The 17,500-nt window shown below is 35.8% G+C and overlaps 2 protein-coding genes across 6 annotated transcripts in view; one reads left to right on the forward strand and one right to left on the reverse strand.

Annotated features, from left to right (window-relative positions):
- The window catches only part of Nup154 (nuclear pore complex protein Nup154), a 13,597-nt gene extending 737 nt beyond the window's left edge, over positions 1 to 12,860 (reverse strand). The window contains exons 1-27 of one of the 3 annotated variants that reach the window (XM_070131860.1): positions 12,828 to 12,860; positions 10,257 to 10,422; positions 10,047 to 10,172; positions 9,564 to 9,660; positions 9,036 to 9,199; positions 8,454 to 8,602; positions 8,199 to 8,309; positions 7,886 to 8,037; positions 7,490 to 7,581; positions 7,201 to 7,362; positions 6,757 to 6,947; positions 6,038 to 6,283; positions 5,703 to 5,796; positions 5,408 to 5,586; positions 5,123 to 5,238; positions 4,852 to 5,014; positions 4,599 to 4,693; positions 3,996 to 4,170; positions 3,642 to 3,838; positions 2,968 to 3,124; positions 2,560 to 2,798; positions 2,155 to 2,299; positions 1,770 to 1,943; positions 1,257 to 1,395; positions 940 to 1,060; positions 708 to 830; positions 1 to 453 (exon numbers count right to left, since the gene is read on the reverse strand). The exon at positions 1 to 453 is cut by the window's left edge and continues 737 nt beyond it. In XM_070131860.1, the coding sequence (XP_069987961.1) occupies positions 318 to 453; positions 708 to 830; positions 940 to 1,060; positions 1,257 to 1,395; positions 1,770 to 1,943; positions 2,155 to 2,299; positions 2,560 to 2,798; positions 2,968 to 3,124; positions 3,642 to 3,838; positions 3,996 to 4,170; positions 4,599 to 4,693; positions 4,852 to 5,014; positions 5,123 to 5,238; positions 5,408 to 5,586; positions 5,703 to 5,796; positions 6,038 to 6,283; positions 6,757 to 6,947; positions 7,201 to 7,362; positions 7,490 to 7,581; positions 7,886 to 8,037; positions 8,199 to 8,309; positions 8,454 to 8,602; positions 9,036 to 9,199; positions 9,564 to 9,660; positions 10,047 to 10,172; positions 10,257 to 10,422 (3,909 nt within the window). In that variant the 5' untranslated portion in view covers positions 12,828 to 12,860 and the 3' untranslated portion in view covers positions 1 to 317. Of the gene's footprint in view, positions 454 to 707; positions 831 to 939; positions 1,061 to 1,256; positions 1,396 to 1,769; positions 1,944 to 2,154; positions 2,300 to 2,559; positions 2,799 to 2,967; positions 3,125 to 3,641; positions 3,839 to 3,995; positions 4,171 to 4,598; positions 4,694 to 4,851; positions 5,015 to 5,122; positions 5,239 to 5,407; positions 5,587 to 5,702; positions 5,797 to 6,037; positions 6,284 to 6,756; positions 6,948 to 7,200; positions 7,363 to 7,489; positions 7,582 to 7,885; positions 8,038 to 8,198; positions 8,310 to 8,453; positions 8,603 to 9,035; positions 9,200 to 9,563; positions 9,661 to 10,046; positions 10,173 to 10,256; positions 10,423 to 12,600 lie in introns of all 3 variants that reach the window. The other 2 variants (XM_027359756.2, XM_027359757.2) reach the window with 2 other exon arrangements.
- A 629-nt stretch (positions 12,861 to 13,489) lies between these two features.
- LOC113800354 (PRKC apoptosis WT1 regulator protein-like) overlaps positions 13,490 to 17,500 on the forward strand; it is an 11,669-nt gene continuing 7,658 nt past the window's right edge. Inside the window, exons 1-4 of one of the 3 annotated variants that reach the window (XM_027351114.2) lie at positions 13,490 to 13,623; positions 16,243 to 16,381; positions 16,974 to 17,103; positions 17,230 to 17,326. In XM_027351114.2, the coding sequence (XP_027206915.1) occupies positions 16,261 to 16,381; positions 16,974 to 17,103; positions 17,230 to 17,326 (348 nt within the window). In that variant the 5' untranslated portion in view covers positions 13,490 to 13,623; positions 16,243 to 16,260. Of the gene's footprint in view, positions 13,624 to 16,242; positions 16,382 to 16,681; positions 16,777 to 16,973; positions 17,104 to 17,229; positions 17,327 to 17,500 lie in introns of those variants that run through there. The other 2 variants (XM_027351116.2, XM_027351117.2) reach the window with 2 other exon arrangements.

Here is a 17,500-nt window from a genome sequence, read left to right on the forward strand (position 1 = left end):
CATTAGAAAAGGACATTACTCTTTAATGAACACTACCACAGCACATCATTATGCATGCATTTCCACATGCTAAATACAAGAACCACTTGTAAGTGGTCTTGAAGATAAAGTTGTACTTGACAAGAAAATGTTATCACGAAGATTCAAATATTTGCTTCTTCACATAGTGATTACATAGAAGACATATGTGCATACAATAACATGATGACATTCACTTTTTTCATTACATTCTAAACAATAAAGATATTCACACATACAAAGACAAACATATGATACATATATTTGAACCTTTATTCTTATCTAATAAGCTTGGAAATCTAAACAAATCGTTCTAGCTTCGCCTGGCAAGTCTTTAAATGTGCTGAGATAACTCCTGCAGAAGCATCCGCTGAAGCTCCCAGGTCAGTTAAGTACTCAGCTACGTAGTCCAAACACTGCTCCCTTAGCGCTCGCCTACAGGAATAACAAAAACAAATTATGGGAAATGATAAAAAAAAAAATTCTTAATGCTTTGTCTAGGAATATAGAAATTATAGATTATAAGCATAAATAATCAAACCAGTACTACCATGAAACTCTAGACTAAATTCAGTAAATTAAACTGTAAACTGTTTCATAATACCAAGAGTAAAACACTAGATACTGAGCCTTAAAAAACTTCCACATCCTTACATTAACATAAACAAATAACTATTAGTGGTACTCACTTCTGTGGAGGTTGTACAGCTGCCTCATTGTCAACTAACATCGTGATCAAGTGTGCCAACACACCCAGGAGATGGTATGGCGACCGTTCTACCTCCCAAACGCTATCTCCGCTACGATATAACCTGAAACCACAAAAAAATGTTCAGAATACTCAAATGAAATGAGGAATTTATAGAGCAATGAACTCATGAGATCCTTTCACATTTATCCAACTGAAGGTATATTACTCACTTATGATAGATGTTGATGAGTCTGCTCACTTGAATGCCACAACCTTGCAAGGCTGTGACCACCCAAGATGTATTAGTACGCAGCCGGACTGAACGGACCTCACATTCCTTGATAATGTGTTCTGGTGTAATAAAGACATACAGCACATGAAAACTTAATATGCAAAATAAAGAGTAAAAATAACTAGCATTAACAGCTCGAGCAGTAATCAAAGATGACACAAAACAGTAAGAAGAAGAAGAAGAAGAAGAAGAAAATAATAATAATAAATAAATAAAGTATCATCACTATATTGCAAGATCTGAAAAGTGGCTTACCTAGGGGGAAGTAGTTAGGGTTTGCAGAATACAAACGAGCAAGGGCTTTGATTTTGCTGGACAAAGAATCCACACGTGTCTCCACGGGCTCGACTCTTGACCTCTCCAATTCACGGTCAATGAGATTTGTCCAAATTGACTGGAAGAGAATAAGTATCATTTGAACTTTTGATTTAACTAGTAAACAGAATCAAATAATATTTCTTAAAAAGCATAGTTCAAGCAAAAGAATCTGCACAATTGTGTGTCTAGTCAGTAGATAGCCGTAACACAAGAGCTCACACATACACTAAATAGAACAACAAAACGATTACATACAAAAATAAAAAAGAAAAGCAATGATAAAAATATATAAAACCATAAAATATGCAAAACAAATAAAACATGTAATCATTCAATCATTGGATAAAGTCAAGAGTACAATACTGGTTCAAAGCATTTTACATAACAGGTTTCTTTGCCCTATGAAACCAAGTAAAAATTACCCAGAGTAAATAGGAAGTTTCTAATTACCTGTACAAGCTGGGGTTCTGAGTGTCCTGCGCAGTGAACAATGGCAAGTTTACATTCCCACAATGCCCAGGGTTCAGCAAACTTTTCATACAGTGTTGTCAAGGTAAGGAGAGAGGAATTGACCTGCGCAATAACATCAGCACTTGCCCCTTCTCCCTGGAGAGCATCTAGCACCTGCAAGTAAAACACAGATGAAGGCTCCATTATGAAATTATTATTATTATTATTTTTTGTTTATTTATCATCTCAGTTTAATTAGAATGAAAGATATTTTTTGGAAAATAATTTTTATTCAAAACAAAAATGTCCCCAAAACTAGGTACCTCCTCTCAAAGTTACAGTTACCGAAAGAAAGAAAGAAAGAAAAGGGAGTTAACAAACCTACCATAAGCTGTACACGAGCAACTTCTTTCTTCTCTTCCATGTGAAGCATAAAGTCTGAATAACTTGAGGCTGTGTTCATCTCACAGGAACTGAGACACATGAGTGCCCGAGACAAGTATTCCACTCGTACATTTACTGGAGTATCTCTATTGGTGACAAAAAGATACAAAATGAGAAAATAGTAATAAAATAGAATACTTAAAATAATGCACAAATCTTATGGTGTTGATTCTGTTTTACATGTAACCATAATCAACACATTTCTTTCAGAGATGTAACCAATAACTTTTCATTATGCATGGCCTGCACACTTCACTGAACTTTTTTTTTACTGAATTTCTGTGCTTAAATAAAACCATAATGTCATTTACAGGATGATCTGCTTCTCAGCAACTATTCAACTCACCCTATCTGTTCAGCCAGGAGCAAGAGAGTTTTTGCAGCCTTGAAATAATCTCTATTTCTTTCATAATATCTCCAAAGCAGATGGTGGAGTGGTGACTGGCCATTGGATCGAGTGAGGAAGGTCTCCAAGTATGGGGAGGTTATGGCCAAGAGACGGTCGGTACGATTTGTGTCTACTAGCCACTGATACAGTGTTACATGTGATAGTTCATCATTGCTGCCAACTATTAGGTTCATCATCTGGAAGAGAAAGTTGCATAATTCCATATATCCGTTCTTGTTACATAAATCTTCTAGTCAAAGAAAAACTCATCTTATTACTCATGCAAAGTGACTTTATCAACAAAAACCTATTTATGCAAACACTGATTAGTTAATGGACTCTGAAGGTAGATTAGTAAGATCTTACCTGATTAGCATACTGTGTAGCATCTGTAGATGGCAGTGTAGACGGTGGGGGTGTAGGCGGGCCAGGACGAGAGGGCACCGTTGGGGATGTCTGGGGAACAACACCTGCACCAACCAGCTGATTCAACTGATCCATTATCACTCGGTAGCACTCCATCCTAAATTGGAGATAGAAGAGGTTATATAAGTGGTGAAATGGGATGTGCACAAAAAAAATCTGTTCATCTTTTTTTAATTGAAGGGGGAAGAAGAAGAAGAAGAAGAAGAAGAAGAAGAAGAAGAAGAAGAAGAAGAAGAAGAAGAAGAAGAAGAAGAAGAAGAAGAAGAAGAAGAAGAAGAAGAAGAAGAAGAAGAAGAAGAAGAAGAAGAAGAAGAAGAAGAAGAAGAAGAAGAAGAAGAAGAAGAAGAAGAAGAAGAAGAAGAAGAAGAAGAAGAAGAAAAAGGAAAGAAAAGAAGGAAAGGAAAGAAGGAAAGGAAAGAAGGAAAGGAAAGAAGGAAAGAAAAGAAGGAAAGAAAAGAAGGAAAGAAAAGAAGGAAAGGAAAGGAAAGAAAAGAAAAAGAAAAAGAAGAAGAAGAAGAAGAAGGGAGGAAGGAAAGAAAGAAAGAAAGAAAAAAAGAAAGAAAGAAAAAAAGAAAGAAAAGAAAGGACCAATCACATGACACATCACAACATACCTGGATGTGAAGGCCATGTAGCCTTGATGGTCATCTGCTGGCTCATTATTCTTATAATAATGAAGAGCTAAGCCAGCAGGGTCTCTCTGGGCTGCAACACTAAGGCAAAGGTCAACTACTCCTTCATAGGCCCCCCCACTGGCGAGCTGGCTGCTAATGCCATTCACATTGACATGATGGCCAATTTGTTTGCACAACTGCAAAAGACCATAAATAATATTCATAAATGATATACATCTAATCCTTTAATTTTAGAGACCATTATACGATGCTCAATATTTATTGAAAAATCTCACATATTTCATGAAATTAAAATCATTAGGCCTCTTATACATTTAAAAAGAGCCAACTCACCGCCACTGCTTCCTTAAAACCTTTCTCCTTCTCAGCTTTGTTTGTGTTTGCCTTTGCTGCCAAGATGATTTCGTTTGCCTTTGCGAGTTTGGCGTCTTCTATTCTGTAGAGTCCTGGACAGATGTCCCGTAACCTTTCTGATATAGCATCAGCTGAGGCATTATCTCCATGATATCTGTGAGTAAAGTTATAAAACTTACAAATAATGAAAAATAAAAATAAATAAATAAACAAAAAATTATAAATAAATAACTAAATAAATGAATTTAAACATTACATAAAAAGAATGATACATCAAAGACAGTTTGAAAAATAAGGTTAATTGGGCTATAGGCTGCACACCTAGCAGAGTGTCTGCTCACATAGATCTAATGCCTATATTTTGGGCATGTGATGGCAGTAAAGTTTCCTTTCAATTTAAGTGCCTGTATCTAATAATGTTACCAAACAAATGATATTGCTACAGTTGGAGAATGACTAACTTCCTCTAAGAAGCCAGTGGTATGATAACATGCAATTTATGAACAATAAAGGTAAAACTATATACATAATAAATAAAAGAAAATTTTATATACAGAATCTTCTTTGCAACTGATGTATTACCTGTCTAGCAGAGCCATGATAAGACTACGGCAAACCTCTCTGCCAGTTAAGACTAAATCTCGGAAGGTCATTGTCCGCAACTGTTCCCGGATTTCCTGCGAGGAAAGGGAATAGGTGAATGGCAAGAGATAATCATTTCCTTTTGAAATTTATGAAACGACCTAGAACTAATCAATACAACTTTAAAATCTAAACAAATAATCAATAAACACTGTGCACTATTTCAGAATATCTAAAAAAAAAAAAAACTTACTTTCTGCAGGCTTCCTGTAATTGTGGTGAAGTTGTGGGTAGAGAGAACTGTCATGAGCTTCAGCACCTCCAGCGCTTGACTGAGAAGTGACCTCAAAGCTAGGAGGGAAGCACGTTCTGAACCATCCCCTCCATACCGAGTGATGTTCAGACTTGTGTTTGACCTTTAGGAGAGCCATATATTTCAAGGTTATTATAATCTATCTCCTCAACAAATACAATCTTCTTTTTCAATTTCCTCATATCTCCACATTACAGGAAGTGTAACTTACGCATTAAGAGGCTGAAGGGGAGTGGTTCCTCCTTGGTTGGTCAAGAGGAATTTGGCCAGAAGGTCCACTCTCTCAGCAAGGAAACCTAATTCTTCAGCAGTCATTGAACTCATCAGCTGACAAAAATGAAATCATTAGATTCTCTATCAAACATTGCCATTTATCCAATATTGAAAATTCTCACTTATAACAAAATATGCCTCCCCCTCCAAAAGGGTAAACAATTAAAATGACTCATATTTTACCAAATGTCAATCATTCAACAGTACAAAAATTTAAACTTACAACTGGTTTTCCATCCACCAGTGTTTCCTTGGCAACTGAACTTGCCCATACAGGTCTTAGGATTCTTGCTAGGTAAAGGTAGAGGGCATTATGCAAAGGTGAAAACTGAGCATCCTGAACAAGAGCTGTGTTTGTAGCCTGACCAGGCATGGGAGTCGATACTTGTGTTGGATGAAAATCTGTAAAAAGAGAAAATGAAGAGATTAAATTCATGAGAAGTGGATAATTTGTAAACATCTCATACATACATGTTATCCAAACAACATTCATGCAGCTTCATGTCATCATTACTTACTGTAGCCTGCTGGTGTTTGTGGAGGAAATGTTACTGGCGCAGGGGGAGGATTGGCACCATACAAAAATAAGGCACGAGTTGCCCATTCTGCCACCTGTAAACACACATATCAAAATATTGAAGGCTGTAACTTGGGTGAATACACATTGGATGTGTCACTTGTACAACAGATAGTGGTTACTTCTAATTTTACCCCAGAGTGCAGTATGCATATATCACACACAAACACACTGTTCTATCATTTCCAACTCAAATATTTGTCCCTGGTGAGCAAATGTATTGTGTGGATTGTACAAATTAAAATTTTAACAATACACATCTCTCTTGATACAGACCTGAGCATTAGGACGATGAGGATCAGTAGCAATAATCAGTGCTGTGGCGCATGCTTGTGTAGGTGTCATTGCAGAAAAGAATTCTTTAACCATGTTGGACTCTGCTCCACCTGACTCTTCTAACATCTGCCGTAACTGGTCCACAGGTCTTAAAAATGTGAGTACATGTGCACCTGTGGCAGAAAGTAAGACCAACTGGCGAGGAGACTGCTGGTGCTGGGTTACCAGAAGAGGTGGCTTTGTCCCCTGCAAAATATTTGTGAGTGTTAGGTTTTACATCCCATTCTATAAAGCTACAGAAGATAAGCAAATGTACTTCCCAGGTAAATGAATAAGCATACACCAAAAAGGAAAGCAAATTACTCATAAATATATTGCATATCCGATAAAAATGTAAATGCTCTTTAGAAAAGAATTTACCAAAAAGTTAATCTGATTTTGTTATTTTCCCCAGGTAAAAACTAAAAAATTCTATTTTGCAAAAGTTGATCATTTAGAATATGCCATTTCACTTGCTGTTTCATCAAGTTCTATTATCAAAACTTAAACACTGAACATTATCTTACATCAATACATTTCTTTACATAATTTTTCTTAATTTGTAACATAATCCATCCTTACCAATTAGCATTAACAGAGTGATACAATGTATTCCACTTTGAGTATTGCTGAGCCTACCAATTCCACTTCTAAATAAGAATCCACACATATCCACTGACCTGGGGTGTTGTTGGGTTGAGGGCTGAGCACCAGAGCTGGGGAGTCACATCCGCCAAAGCCCAAACAAAGCCATCAACAGCATGAGTACTTTGTGATTCTGCTAAAGTTGGATGGTATGGGTACTGATCACTACTCATTGTCCATACAGTGTCTGCCTCATTACTCTCATTGGAACACAAAACACCAGTTCCTGTAAAATGAAGGGGAATGTATATATATATATATATATATATATATATATATATATATATATATATATATATATATATATATATATATATATATATATATATATATATATATCCAATAGTTCAAATTACTAAAATCTCACGACTATATAAAACACACACAAAGATACAGGCAAAAAGATCGCTACTGGTTAACTTTCCCTTGGCATCCTAAGTCCAACTACACCTGCAAATGAGCTTTGAGAATCAACATACCATGTGAATAGAGTGCCTTGTGTACTTTGGTGGGTCGGTAAACAGTAGCATTTGCTGCAAAGCCAGGCGGGAGTCGCACATGGAGTAGTGTCAGCTGGGATGGTCTCTGAGTGAGTCCTCCAACCAGAGGCATTGTTGTGTAATATAATCTCACACCGGTACCTGTAAAATATGTGAAATGTTAACTTGACAAAGTCCTCAATTTGATTTCTAAGATTAAAGACACATTAATTCAATAACTAAATGAGAAATATAAAAAACATGCGAATCAATAAAATAATGAACCGACCTGTGACAACAACCAAGTGAATGTGTGGTGATTCACTGGTACTGATTGGACAGAGGCTTACAACACTCTTAAAGTTTGATTTGTCAACAGTTCTGTAAAATTAAAGGGAAGGAATTATTAGAAAAGAAAGAAAATATTCAGTATAGCAAAATTACAAGGAAGATATAAAATTAAACTCCTAGGTTGAAAGAAATGACGATAATGGTAAATGGTACAAGAAAAGCACTGTATACCCAAAAGGGTGATGTATGTTCAAGAAAATCATTTAATTATCACAGTAGAATTATACAACATAGATACGTATGATAAATATACATAAAAACTATATACAATCACACAGATCTAATTAACATCAATCACATATAGAATACTAAAGCTAATAAGAAAAAATCTCACTTGGCAACTTGTAGTGCTGCATTCATGATATTGTTGTGGGGAACAGCGACCACTCGACATGTGTTCTTCCCATCTGCATCCAAATCATACACTGTAATGGTTCCCTTTTCACTCAGGGTGTACAGAATGTGTCGACTGTCATCTACTTCCACCTGAAGTAGAAATTCACAGAAGAAATACAGTTACTACATTAAAAAATGTATTAAAAACCCGAGACAAAATACTTTTAAACATGCCAACAGGGTTAAATCAATATAGACCAAATAAATAAAATTAATAAAATTAAACAAAATTCTTTGAATCCCATTATTACCTGATTAATGGGATCGTCCTCAGAGAAGGCAAGGAAAGGTAGCAGGTAGGATATTGTTGATCTGGAGTGATTTACTTTTTGGCACTTTCGACTGAACCAACCATCTTCTGCCTGGAAAGAATATTCGGATCTTGAATTTTTAAAGAACAAAATGTACTCTGAAGTTTATACATTAGTAAAATATATTCATAATGACAATGATAACGACAATGGTACTGGCATTCAAGTCAATAAAGTACGACCGAAGAAACTTACCTGATAGACTAATTCATAGAGGCAACCATCTTTGGCTCCCATGAAAATTCTACCATCGTTGGTGCCCCTAATGGTAAGAATGTAGGAGCCATCAGTTGGAACAGAAAATAGAGGCTCTGGTAACAGATGCATCCCAGAGTTGCCTTCTTCTGTGGAGGGAAAAATCATTAAAAAAATATTTAAAAAGAAAGAAAGAAAGAAAGAAAAAAGAAAGAAAGAAAGAAAAAAAAAAGGGGGGAAAAAAAGAGAGAAAAAGAAGAAGAAGAAGAAAAAAAGAGAGAGAGAGAGAGAGAGAGAAAAAAAAAATACTAAGCATAATCATTCTTTAAAAAAACGTAATAGGTTTGAGAAGAATGGTATTGCGAATAAAGTAACTATAACTACTTTATTAAAGATCTGAATATCTAATATTCTTAGCAATCTATACACATTATTTCTATCTAAGTACACATAACTCTATGTGCAAATACACACATATCCATTCATTAATCACACACACATAATATTGAAACATATATAAAATTACATTAACATCTATTTCTTTACATATTTGTGTGTAAAAAGAAAAGAAGGGATGCATACCATCTGCCGTCTGTGAGAATGATACACCTAATAACACAATCTCAGAAGTGGTTGTGAGGCACAGGAGATACTCGATATATTTTTTGAAAACTCCGGCTTTTGGTTTGACAAGACCTACACTTAGGATTGTTTCATGAAGGCCATCAAAGTATGCTAAGTCTCTCCTGTAAAATAAAATAATAATAAAAAATAATAGTAGTAATAATAATAATATAACAACAATAATACTAATACTAAAAAGGTAATACTGTGACTTTATATCGATGTGCAGATCTTGAAGTATACATGTTGTCTACTCAAAAGCACTCACTCACTGACTCAACATTCAAATGTATATACACATATACATAAAAATGCAAATTTACATTGTAATTGCAAGCCAAGAGGTCTATACTGTAATGAAGGAGATCACATTATACATCACAGATTAATCCACAATTCCTATTTTGAACATTGAGAAGATAGGCTAATGAAGTACACAGTAATAGTAAAGAAAAACTTTGAAATTCCTTTTTAAGATTCACTTACCCATCCTCATACACCCATACATATATGTCACTGTCGATAGTCAGCCAGGCTCGATTAATCTCAGGGAAAAGGCCCATCATGCAGTTACATTGCATATCTGTCTTTCAGTTAAGGAAATCTTCCCTTAATACAGTGTTAAGCAATAGCATTTTATATCAACTTCAAAATTACTATTGTGAATTCACTAAAGTCCTCCTATTATCAATAGGGATCTTTGGCTTTTGTTTCTTAATTATCAATGAAACTCTAAACACAATTTGTAAAGACAACTCATTTCAAAAATTCTAAGCTTTATCATATTACTAACTACCTTCTTTCAAAGTAATATGAAAATTTATATGGTTACATTTCTGAAAAAAATATCCATTCACTCTGAATAATGTATCAATATTGGCACTCTATTAAAAATACAGCACAAGCTTGATATAATAAATCATACAAAGATTCAATAATCTAATAACTGGCTGACTAAGAAAAGGATACGTTGGAAATGGTGCATCAGTTCTGACGGTAGAGGAACCTTGCGGGTAAAACTGAGGTGCCTTATGGACCTTGGGTCACCGCTGTTCGGGTAGTCGCTCTCACTCAGCCCACTTACAGTTGCACTTCCTGCCAAAATTATACCATATAAGAATAAGAAAAATTAAATATACAATTCAAAAAATATCAATTGCTTTCCAAGAGAAGACATACCTTGAGGAGAGACTCTAAGCATATCCAAAAGCGAAGGAAAACTTGAATCATAGTTGAGATGTTTGTCAACAAGCCTTCCAGCAATTTCCAAGTCCTGTAGAACACCATCGCCCCCACCCTCCCCTCCCCCAAAACTGAGGGTTGTACTGAGCGTGTTCTGCTGCATCTGTGAAAAGAAGAAAATAATCAATACATATATTACATTTCTAATAATTTTCTAGTTCCTTTTCATTTGTTTAAACATGGACCCCAATCCTAATATTTGGGGAGTTAATTATACAGAGACATGTACTCTCACTCTCACTTTCACTCAAACACATACTCTAGATATCAAATAAATAATGTCTGCATATGTTCCTTTTTCTAATGACCCTTAGCCCAGGAAGGCTACCACATACTGTAAATTATGAAGTAAAAAGTAATAGGGAGGGGGATAAAAGACAATAGAATAAAGAAGTGAAAAAAAGAAGAAAAAGAAGACGGGGAAGAAAAAAAGGAGAAAGAAGAAAAACACACAAAAAAAGAAAGAAAGAAGAAGAAAGATATATAGCATGGTATATACATTTTCAGCAGGAATACCAAATGACACCAAGAAGTACATTTGTACAACCCCTGGGAATTCATTTTCAAATATGGAGCCCAGGGGAACTTCATTACTTTATGGATAATTTTAATAAGTGATTGCTCAGAGGGACTATGCCTTTATTACTCCTGCCAACAAGCTTGTGTCCATTCCTGGGAATCTACAAACATTGCCATAAGAACCAATAACCTTCCTAACCAGCTGATCCCCCATTCCATTATCATATCTCCCAGGCCAAGGTCACAGCCTCTGAATGCTCTTCTGATTGCCATATTTCCTGTATCTAAATTAGAGAAGTGCATTCAAAGTACAATCCCATTTAAAGAGTGACCATGAATTGTCATTACTTCAAGAACTACACACGCAAAAAACAGTTTATGCAGGGGTGCCACGTAATAAGGCAGCACACAGCATTTGTCACAACCTACAGAGCAATCAATATATCCTAGTTTTTGTTAATCTTATTATTATGGATGCACTTAGCTAGCACAAACTGAATTAAAAATATTCTTGTAGAGTTTTGTGCATACGGAGGTGAAGACAATGTTTGCCAGGATAGAAGAATGGAGCACCTCATCAACCCTCTCCTCTAGAATGCCCAGTCATGGCAGCTTTGATTGTTAATCAAATTTTGTAAAGAATTGCCCATTTCTGCTGTAGTGTCATAAACATGGTATACAAGTTAGCCCACTACTGGACAACTACCTGATAAATACTGGGGCTTAATTCAAGTCCTAATCAGTCTGGAATCTGTGCAAGCCATCTGCTGAAGATCTATGCCAATGTTTTAATCAATATCTCCCAGTTTTCAAAATCCTCCACACCCTTTAGGTGTAAGTATCCACCAATTAGAAAATTTGATTCCAAAAATCTGACAATATAAAAAAAATTTGGCTGACTCCATTCCCCAAATATCCAGCAGAAAGGGCCTGGGCTTCAGACAGGCGTCCTATCACATCATGACAGAAGACCAGATTAGAAAGTTTGTTGTGTGCAGCCCCTAGCTGCGCAGTGTAAACAAATCAAACAATGGAGTAGATGGAACATATGTCAAATTTCTTACAGGTGCAACAAATGCTTACTAAATTTAAAATTATGTGTTTTTCATTTGTTGTCAAATTTTTGACTGGCATTTGATTGACCTTACGATTTTGGCTGCCCATACCCACCTATGCAATTTTTTTAAACACAGTAAACTCTAGCAGCATACCAATTCCCCTACGCAATTTGCAAATTTCCAATCAGGGCTGAAGATTCACTGACACCAGGTGACATAATCGGGTCAGGCGACTACTTACTAGCTATCAGAACGACACCTTGGGACCCACACAAGAGATAGACAATCACATAGGCGCAGCAAAATCCACACCAAATGTACTTTTGCCCTCGTCAAATCATCACCAAAATTCTATGCACTGTAAATGAATGAGTTCTATAGCATTGTGTAATGTCAACCTTATATCCTCCCATTTATTTCCCGTATTTTCGGGCAGTGCTCTTTTGGATAATCCTCCTACACACCCCTCCCACTCCCAATTACATCAACCACGACCTCCCACACCGCTATTAAGCAGGAAAGAAGCAGATAACTTGGACTCGCATCTTCAAGTCATCGGCTGAGACGGAACGTGTAGGAGGCGAGAATATAAACAAAATACAAAAACACATCATTATCGACATTTCAAAAGCTCTTGAAAATGGATTAGGGTAAAAGACACGACGCTGAATCTGGAGAGAGGCCGGTGGACGTGGAATACGTACATTTCGAGAAGGATTTCGTATTTCGTGGTGAAACAAGTTGGTCCAGGGATAATCTGTCAGGCACTTTGTTGTCGGATTTCCCTTCGAATAAGCGATTTTGAAGCCGATCTTTTGATGATTTTTGTTCCCGGCTATCCAAGTGCACGTAGAATGCAACGTGAGAGTATTGCAAGAACATACAAGGTCGCAGTTTCAAAATATTTGAAAAATAAAATCAAATGCGTTACCTTCCCTCCTACCGCTCCACGATGACCACGTCCGATTTGGTTCTCTTGGCTTTAACTTCGTCAGGAGCCACCACTTTCTCTGCTTCTTTGATGTCGTTCACTGTTTTAGGTGTTTATGAAAATACTTGAATTTTTCTGATTGTTTGTTTCAATTCTAGAGAAATTTGTTTGTTTTTTCTCTATGCTAAAGGTGGTGGAAATACGCAAGTAACGCATGCCTTTTCGAACAGAGGAATAGGAAATACCGTTGATACAGAAACAAGCAAATTACTTTCTTTATAGATGTACAATACAGCACTAAAATTGATAGTACTTAAAATTTAAATTATAAGTAAGAATATTTATGTTTATATCAATCCTTGCAACTTTTTTTAATGGATAGAAAAGGCTTTTGAAATATCATTCAGAAAACAGGTAAAAAATAGATACGCATCGAATGAAAAGGATGGGATTAAATCTAATGCTATTTCTCTTTCATGGAAGACCGTCCTGGGTGGCTATTACCCAATAAAATTATAGAACCACGCATCGGAACGAAGTATTGTAACTTGAGGGAACTAACGGAAGTTTAATCATTAACACAATTCCTTGTGAGTAACGAAAACCTACTCCTCCCACCCAAACCCAATCGCATTCAAGAACCGGTTTGCCGTAGGAGCAATATTTATTCCAATCGTCTATACTCCAATGTCGACGTCTTCTGAGAGTGACAGATTCTTCGCCCAGACTCGCTAATTCACACAAAATCATCTCAGGAGGCCGATGGAGCGCGTGATTCTCAGCTAGACGATAAGAGGTAAAAACAAGAGATGTTCAAGAGTTAGAGGATAGTGTCAGAGTGTTTTTCAGACCCTCAGGGAAGGAAATATGAGGGTGTGATGAGTGTATGCGTTGTGTGTGTGTTTGTGTGGATGTCATTTTCATATTGTTTTATTGTTTTTCTCCATATTTTGCTGATTTTGTTTCAGGTTTCGATCTCATTTCCCAGTACTTTTGAAGGGTTATGGGGGGATGAGATTCGTCTGATCTAGGCCTAAGTAATATTGGAAGTGACGTCTTTTCAGAATACGTATGGAAACCAACATATTTTTACTTTTAAAGCTGTGACAGTTTGTTTTATTCCTATTTGTTCGTTTTATTTGTTTATGTCATCGTTGATTTCTTTACGACCTTCTATGTGCTTTGTCATTAGTACTAATGTGATTTGTTGGGTATTATCAGTTATTTCATGATCAGTTTTTTTATGGTATTTTTGTTTGACTCTGTCTGCTTTCTTTATTTTAAAAGGAAAAATTTCTGTTGTCAGTTTAAAGTAAAAATTTGTACAGCTTTATACATGTACATAGAATTATTTGTATGCATGTATGTGTTTTGTTGTTACCTGACAAAAACCTTGCAACCATGCAATTTGTGATACTGAAATCATTACTGTCATCATTATAATCATTAATGATAATATTATTGTTCTTTATTATCATTGTTACTTTTGTTTTTTGTTGTTGATGCCATACATAGTCCTACTCAAATTTATTTACTATTCAGATTAATAGGGTTATCACAGTTTCGTTTTGATTCTACAGTCTAGTACAAATATTAATGCATTTTTACAATCAGCAGAAATTAGCATGTATAGACTGTATGAAAGTAGCTCAAAATCACCTAATATCTTCAAGAATCAAAGATCATATTTTTATTATCCAGTAGAGATATGTCATCCGGAAAGGTTCTCAGAATTTGCATTCTTGTAAAAACTTACTAGGGCATAACAAATTTAATCAGTCTGTTTATGCTGGATGACATCCTATGACGAAAATTTTCCTGATGTGAGCAGATGTCTCATGATGTCATAAGCCAGAATCTTGGCAGCTGATATGATAGCCTGGGACCCAGCTGTGAGTCGGACAAAAACTCAGGCATGAGGTGCTTGCTTTTGCGCCCAGCCTCACCAAACTTCAATAGTGCTATATTATGAAAGGGAGATGTGTGTATATATAGGGCATAACAAACAAAGCTGTTCAGAATCCAAATATTGATGTGTCATGTGTAAAAGCCATAGATTTAAAGCAAAAAGGTAATCAGCTGTTTGGGTTACTTTTAATATCAGAAAGATAAGCCATGTGTATTCTGAGATTTTGATAACTTTAAGATGGATATGTCTGCAAGTAATGTTTATTGTATAGTGGTACTTTTCCTGGTTGAGGATGAATTAAAGGGAAAAGAATATAGATAGATATATGAACAATCTAAGAGGATACTGCAATAAGTTCAATAATGATTCTGCACATAAGAAATTTATGTAATGGAAAAAAATAATTAACACAGAGTATAGCATGCAGAAGGAGTATGATTATTTTGAAGATAATTTTGATTATTTTGTCTTAGGAAATACTTGTTGGTAATAGATACAGTCACTTGCAGGTCTCTTCATATCCAAGATATTTTTGTGAAATAGGCTGCTATGCAAATTGCACAATATGTGAACACTGTATTATTGTACCGTAGCTTTGTAGAATACTTCATCATATTTTAAAAACTTTCTTTGTATGATTAACATGCAAATATTCACTAGGTTGCTTTTAGAAGATTATGGCAGCCAATAATAAAAACTCATCTGTTAAATTATTTGTCTTAGTATTGATGAACGATATTTCATATACTTTAGCCACTTCTCAATATACAATAGGATTGTTTTTAATTGGGTATATAGGAAATGAGTAAGGAAGTAAACTTTTTGCTATATTATTCTGGAAATAATTCATTGTGAATAGGAAAATTGCACATGCAGGATTGTAGCTACTAACAGCTGTTAAAACTATCCTTTTCAAAAGTTCTCAGTTTGAATTAAGTATTGTTTGAATGCCAGCCTAAGCAGTTTTTGCTTGAACAGGTGCTATTCTCTCTCTCTCTCTCTCTCTCTCTCTCTCTCTCTCTCTCTCTCTCTCTCTCTCTCTCTCTCTCTCTCTCTCTCTCTCTCTCTCTCTCTCTCTCTCTCTCTTTCTCTCTTTTTGTGCATGTGTGCATGCGTCCGTCTGTCCATCCATCCATCCATCCATCCATCCATCCATCCATCCATCCATCCATCCATCCATCCATCCATCCATCCATCCATCCACCTACCTACCCACCCATCCACGTGGAACAATTCAAAATTGATTTAGCTTATATTTATCCAACCCTGTAATTAGACTACATTTTTTTTTTTTTTTTTTTTTTTTCAATATTCAAAGTTTTAGAATATATGTGTGTAGTACCTTGGGAATGAATGAGAAGTGTCATTCCTTTTTATTTTCTGTTTGTATTTTTTTCTGATATGATTACTTTTCTCTATCTTTGGTTGAAGATAGTATCTGAATTATTGTATGCAGTTACCATAATAGATATATGTTTATATAGCCAGTTTTGTGCTCTCTTTCAGACAGGGTAGAGAGGTAGCATGGCATCAAGTTCAGTGAGTCAGGAAGATGTCGAGGTAGACTTTGAGACCTCATCTCGCCGATCTCGTATACGAACAGCAAGGGCTCGGAATATCAACCCAACATCCCGGCCAGGTACAGGTACTCTCATTTAACTTTCGTATTTTCTAAAACATATATAAGTTATTTTCAGACCAATGTATATATATAGTCTGAGAACGCCTTTGGATGTGTAATTTTTGTAATCTTTTGTAATCTAAGATGGAAGGGAAAGTGAATAATCATTATTCAGGCAGTGTTTTTGTATAGGTCTTAGTTGAGAAGAAAGCCATTGAGGTTATCTTAAGCTTATCAGGGACCTGCATGTGTTTATCTGCCTAGAGACTAAAAAAGAAGGAAAAAAAAATGCTGAGGTGTTCTTAGCTTGCCTCTTTATCTTCAGATAGCATAATGAATCATTGTTATGTGCTTCAGTTTGTAAGATAACACTTTCATCTCCAGTCTTTGGTAGGCCATGGAACCTCTTGAAAGTGTCTGTAGGTTGTCTGAGTTTTATTTGGATATTTAAACATTAAGTCAACAGATTTAAATATTTTTGTTGTATGGCTTTAGTATTTCTATAGAAATGTAGACTAGTACAGTCATACATATGAAGTATATATATCTGATATTACAAGAGGATCATTCAAGGTAGAACAGATGTCATGCCGAGGAATTTTGTCTCTTGTAAAAGGTGAGGCAGATGAGGAAGGAGAGGGAAGTGACCGAGATGTTGGAACAGGCGGTGGACTTTACCCTGGGGCTCCTGATCATGATGCCAGCCCAAAGCCCGCCACGAGACTCAAGGAGAAGAGGATGAACAGGTTAGTGGCGCTTGTGTTTTGTGAAGAATGAATGCCTCATTTGATTACAGTATTTTCTGCCTTTTCCTCTCTTGGCTAGAATTTTATTATTATACAGATTGTTTAAAAGTTTGTTTCCAATGACAGACCCAATCACACAAACAAGGGAAAACAACAGCGTGACAGGCGAAAGCTGCGTGAGAAAAGACGTAGTACTGGAGTAGTCCATCTGCCATCTACAGAGGTAAGTGTGTAAAGAAATGTGTATTTGGGATCTTTGATGATTCATTCACCTCTCTGTTATTGTCTTCAATAACCTATCTTCAGTTTTTTTAAAGAATTACCATAAACAAATTAATGTGGGACTGCAGTGATACAAGAAACATTAAAGTGTGATTACCATTACATTATACCATCT

The sequence above is a fragment of the Penaeus vannamei genome, chromosome 17 (genome assembly GCF_042767895.1).
Source record: "Penaeus vannamei isolate JL-2024 chromosome 17, ASM4276789v1, whole genome shotgun sequence".
Lineage (NCBI taxonomy): Eukaryota > Metazoa > Arthropoda > Malacostraca > Decapoda > Penaeidae > Penaeus > Penaeus vannamei.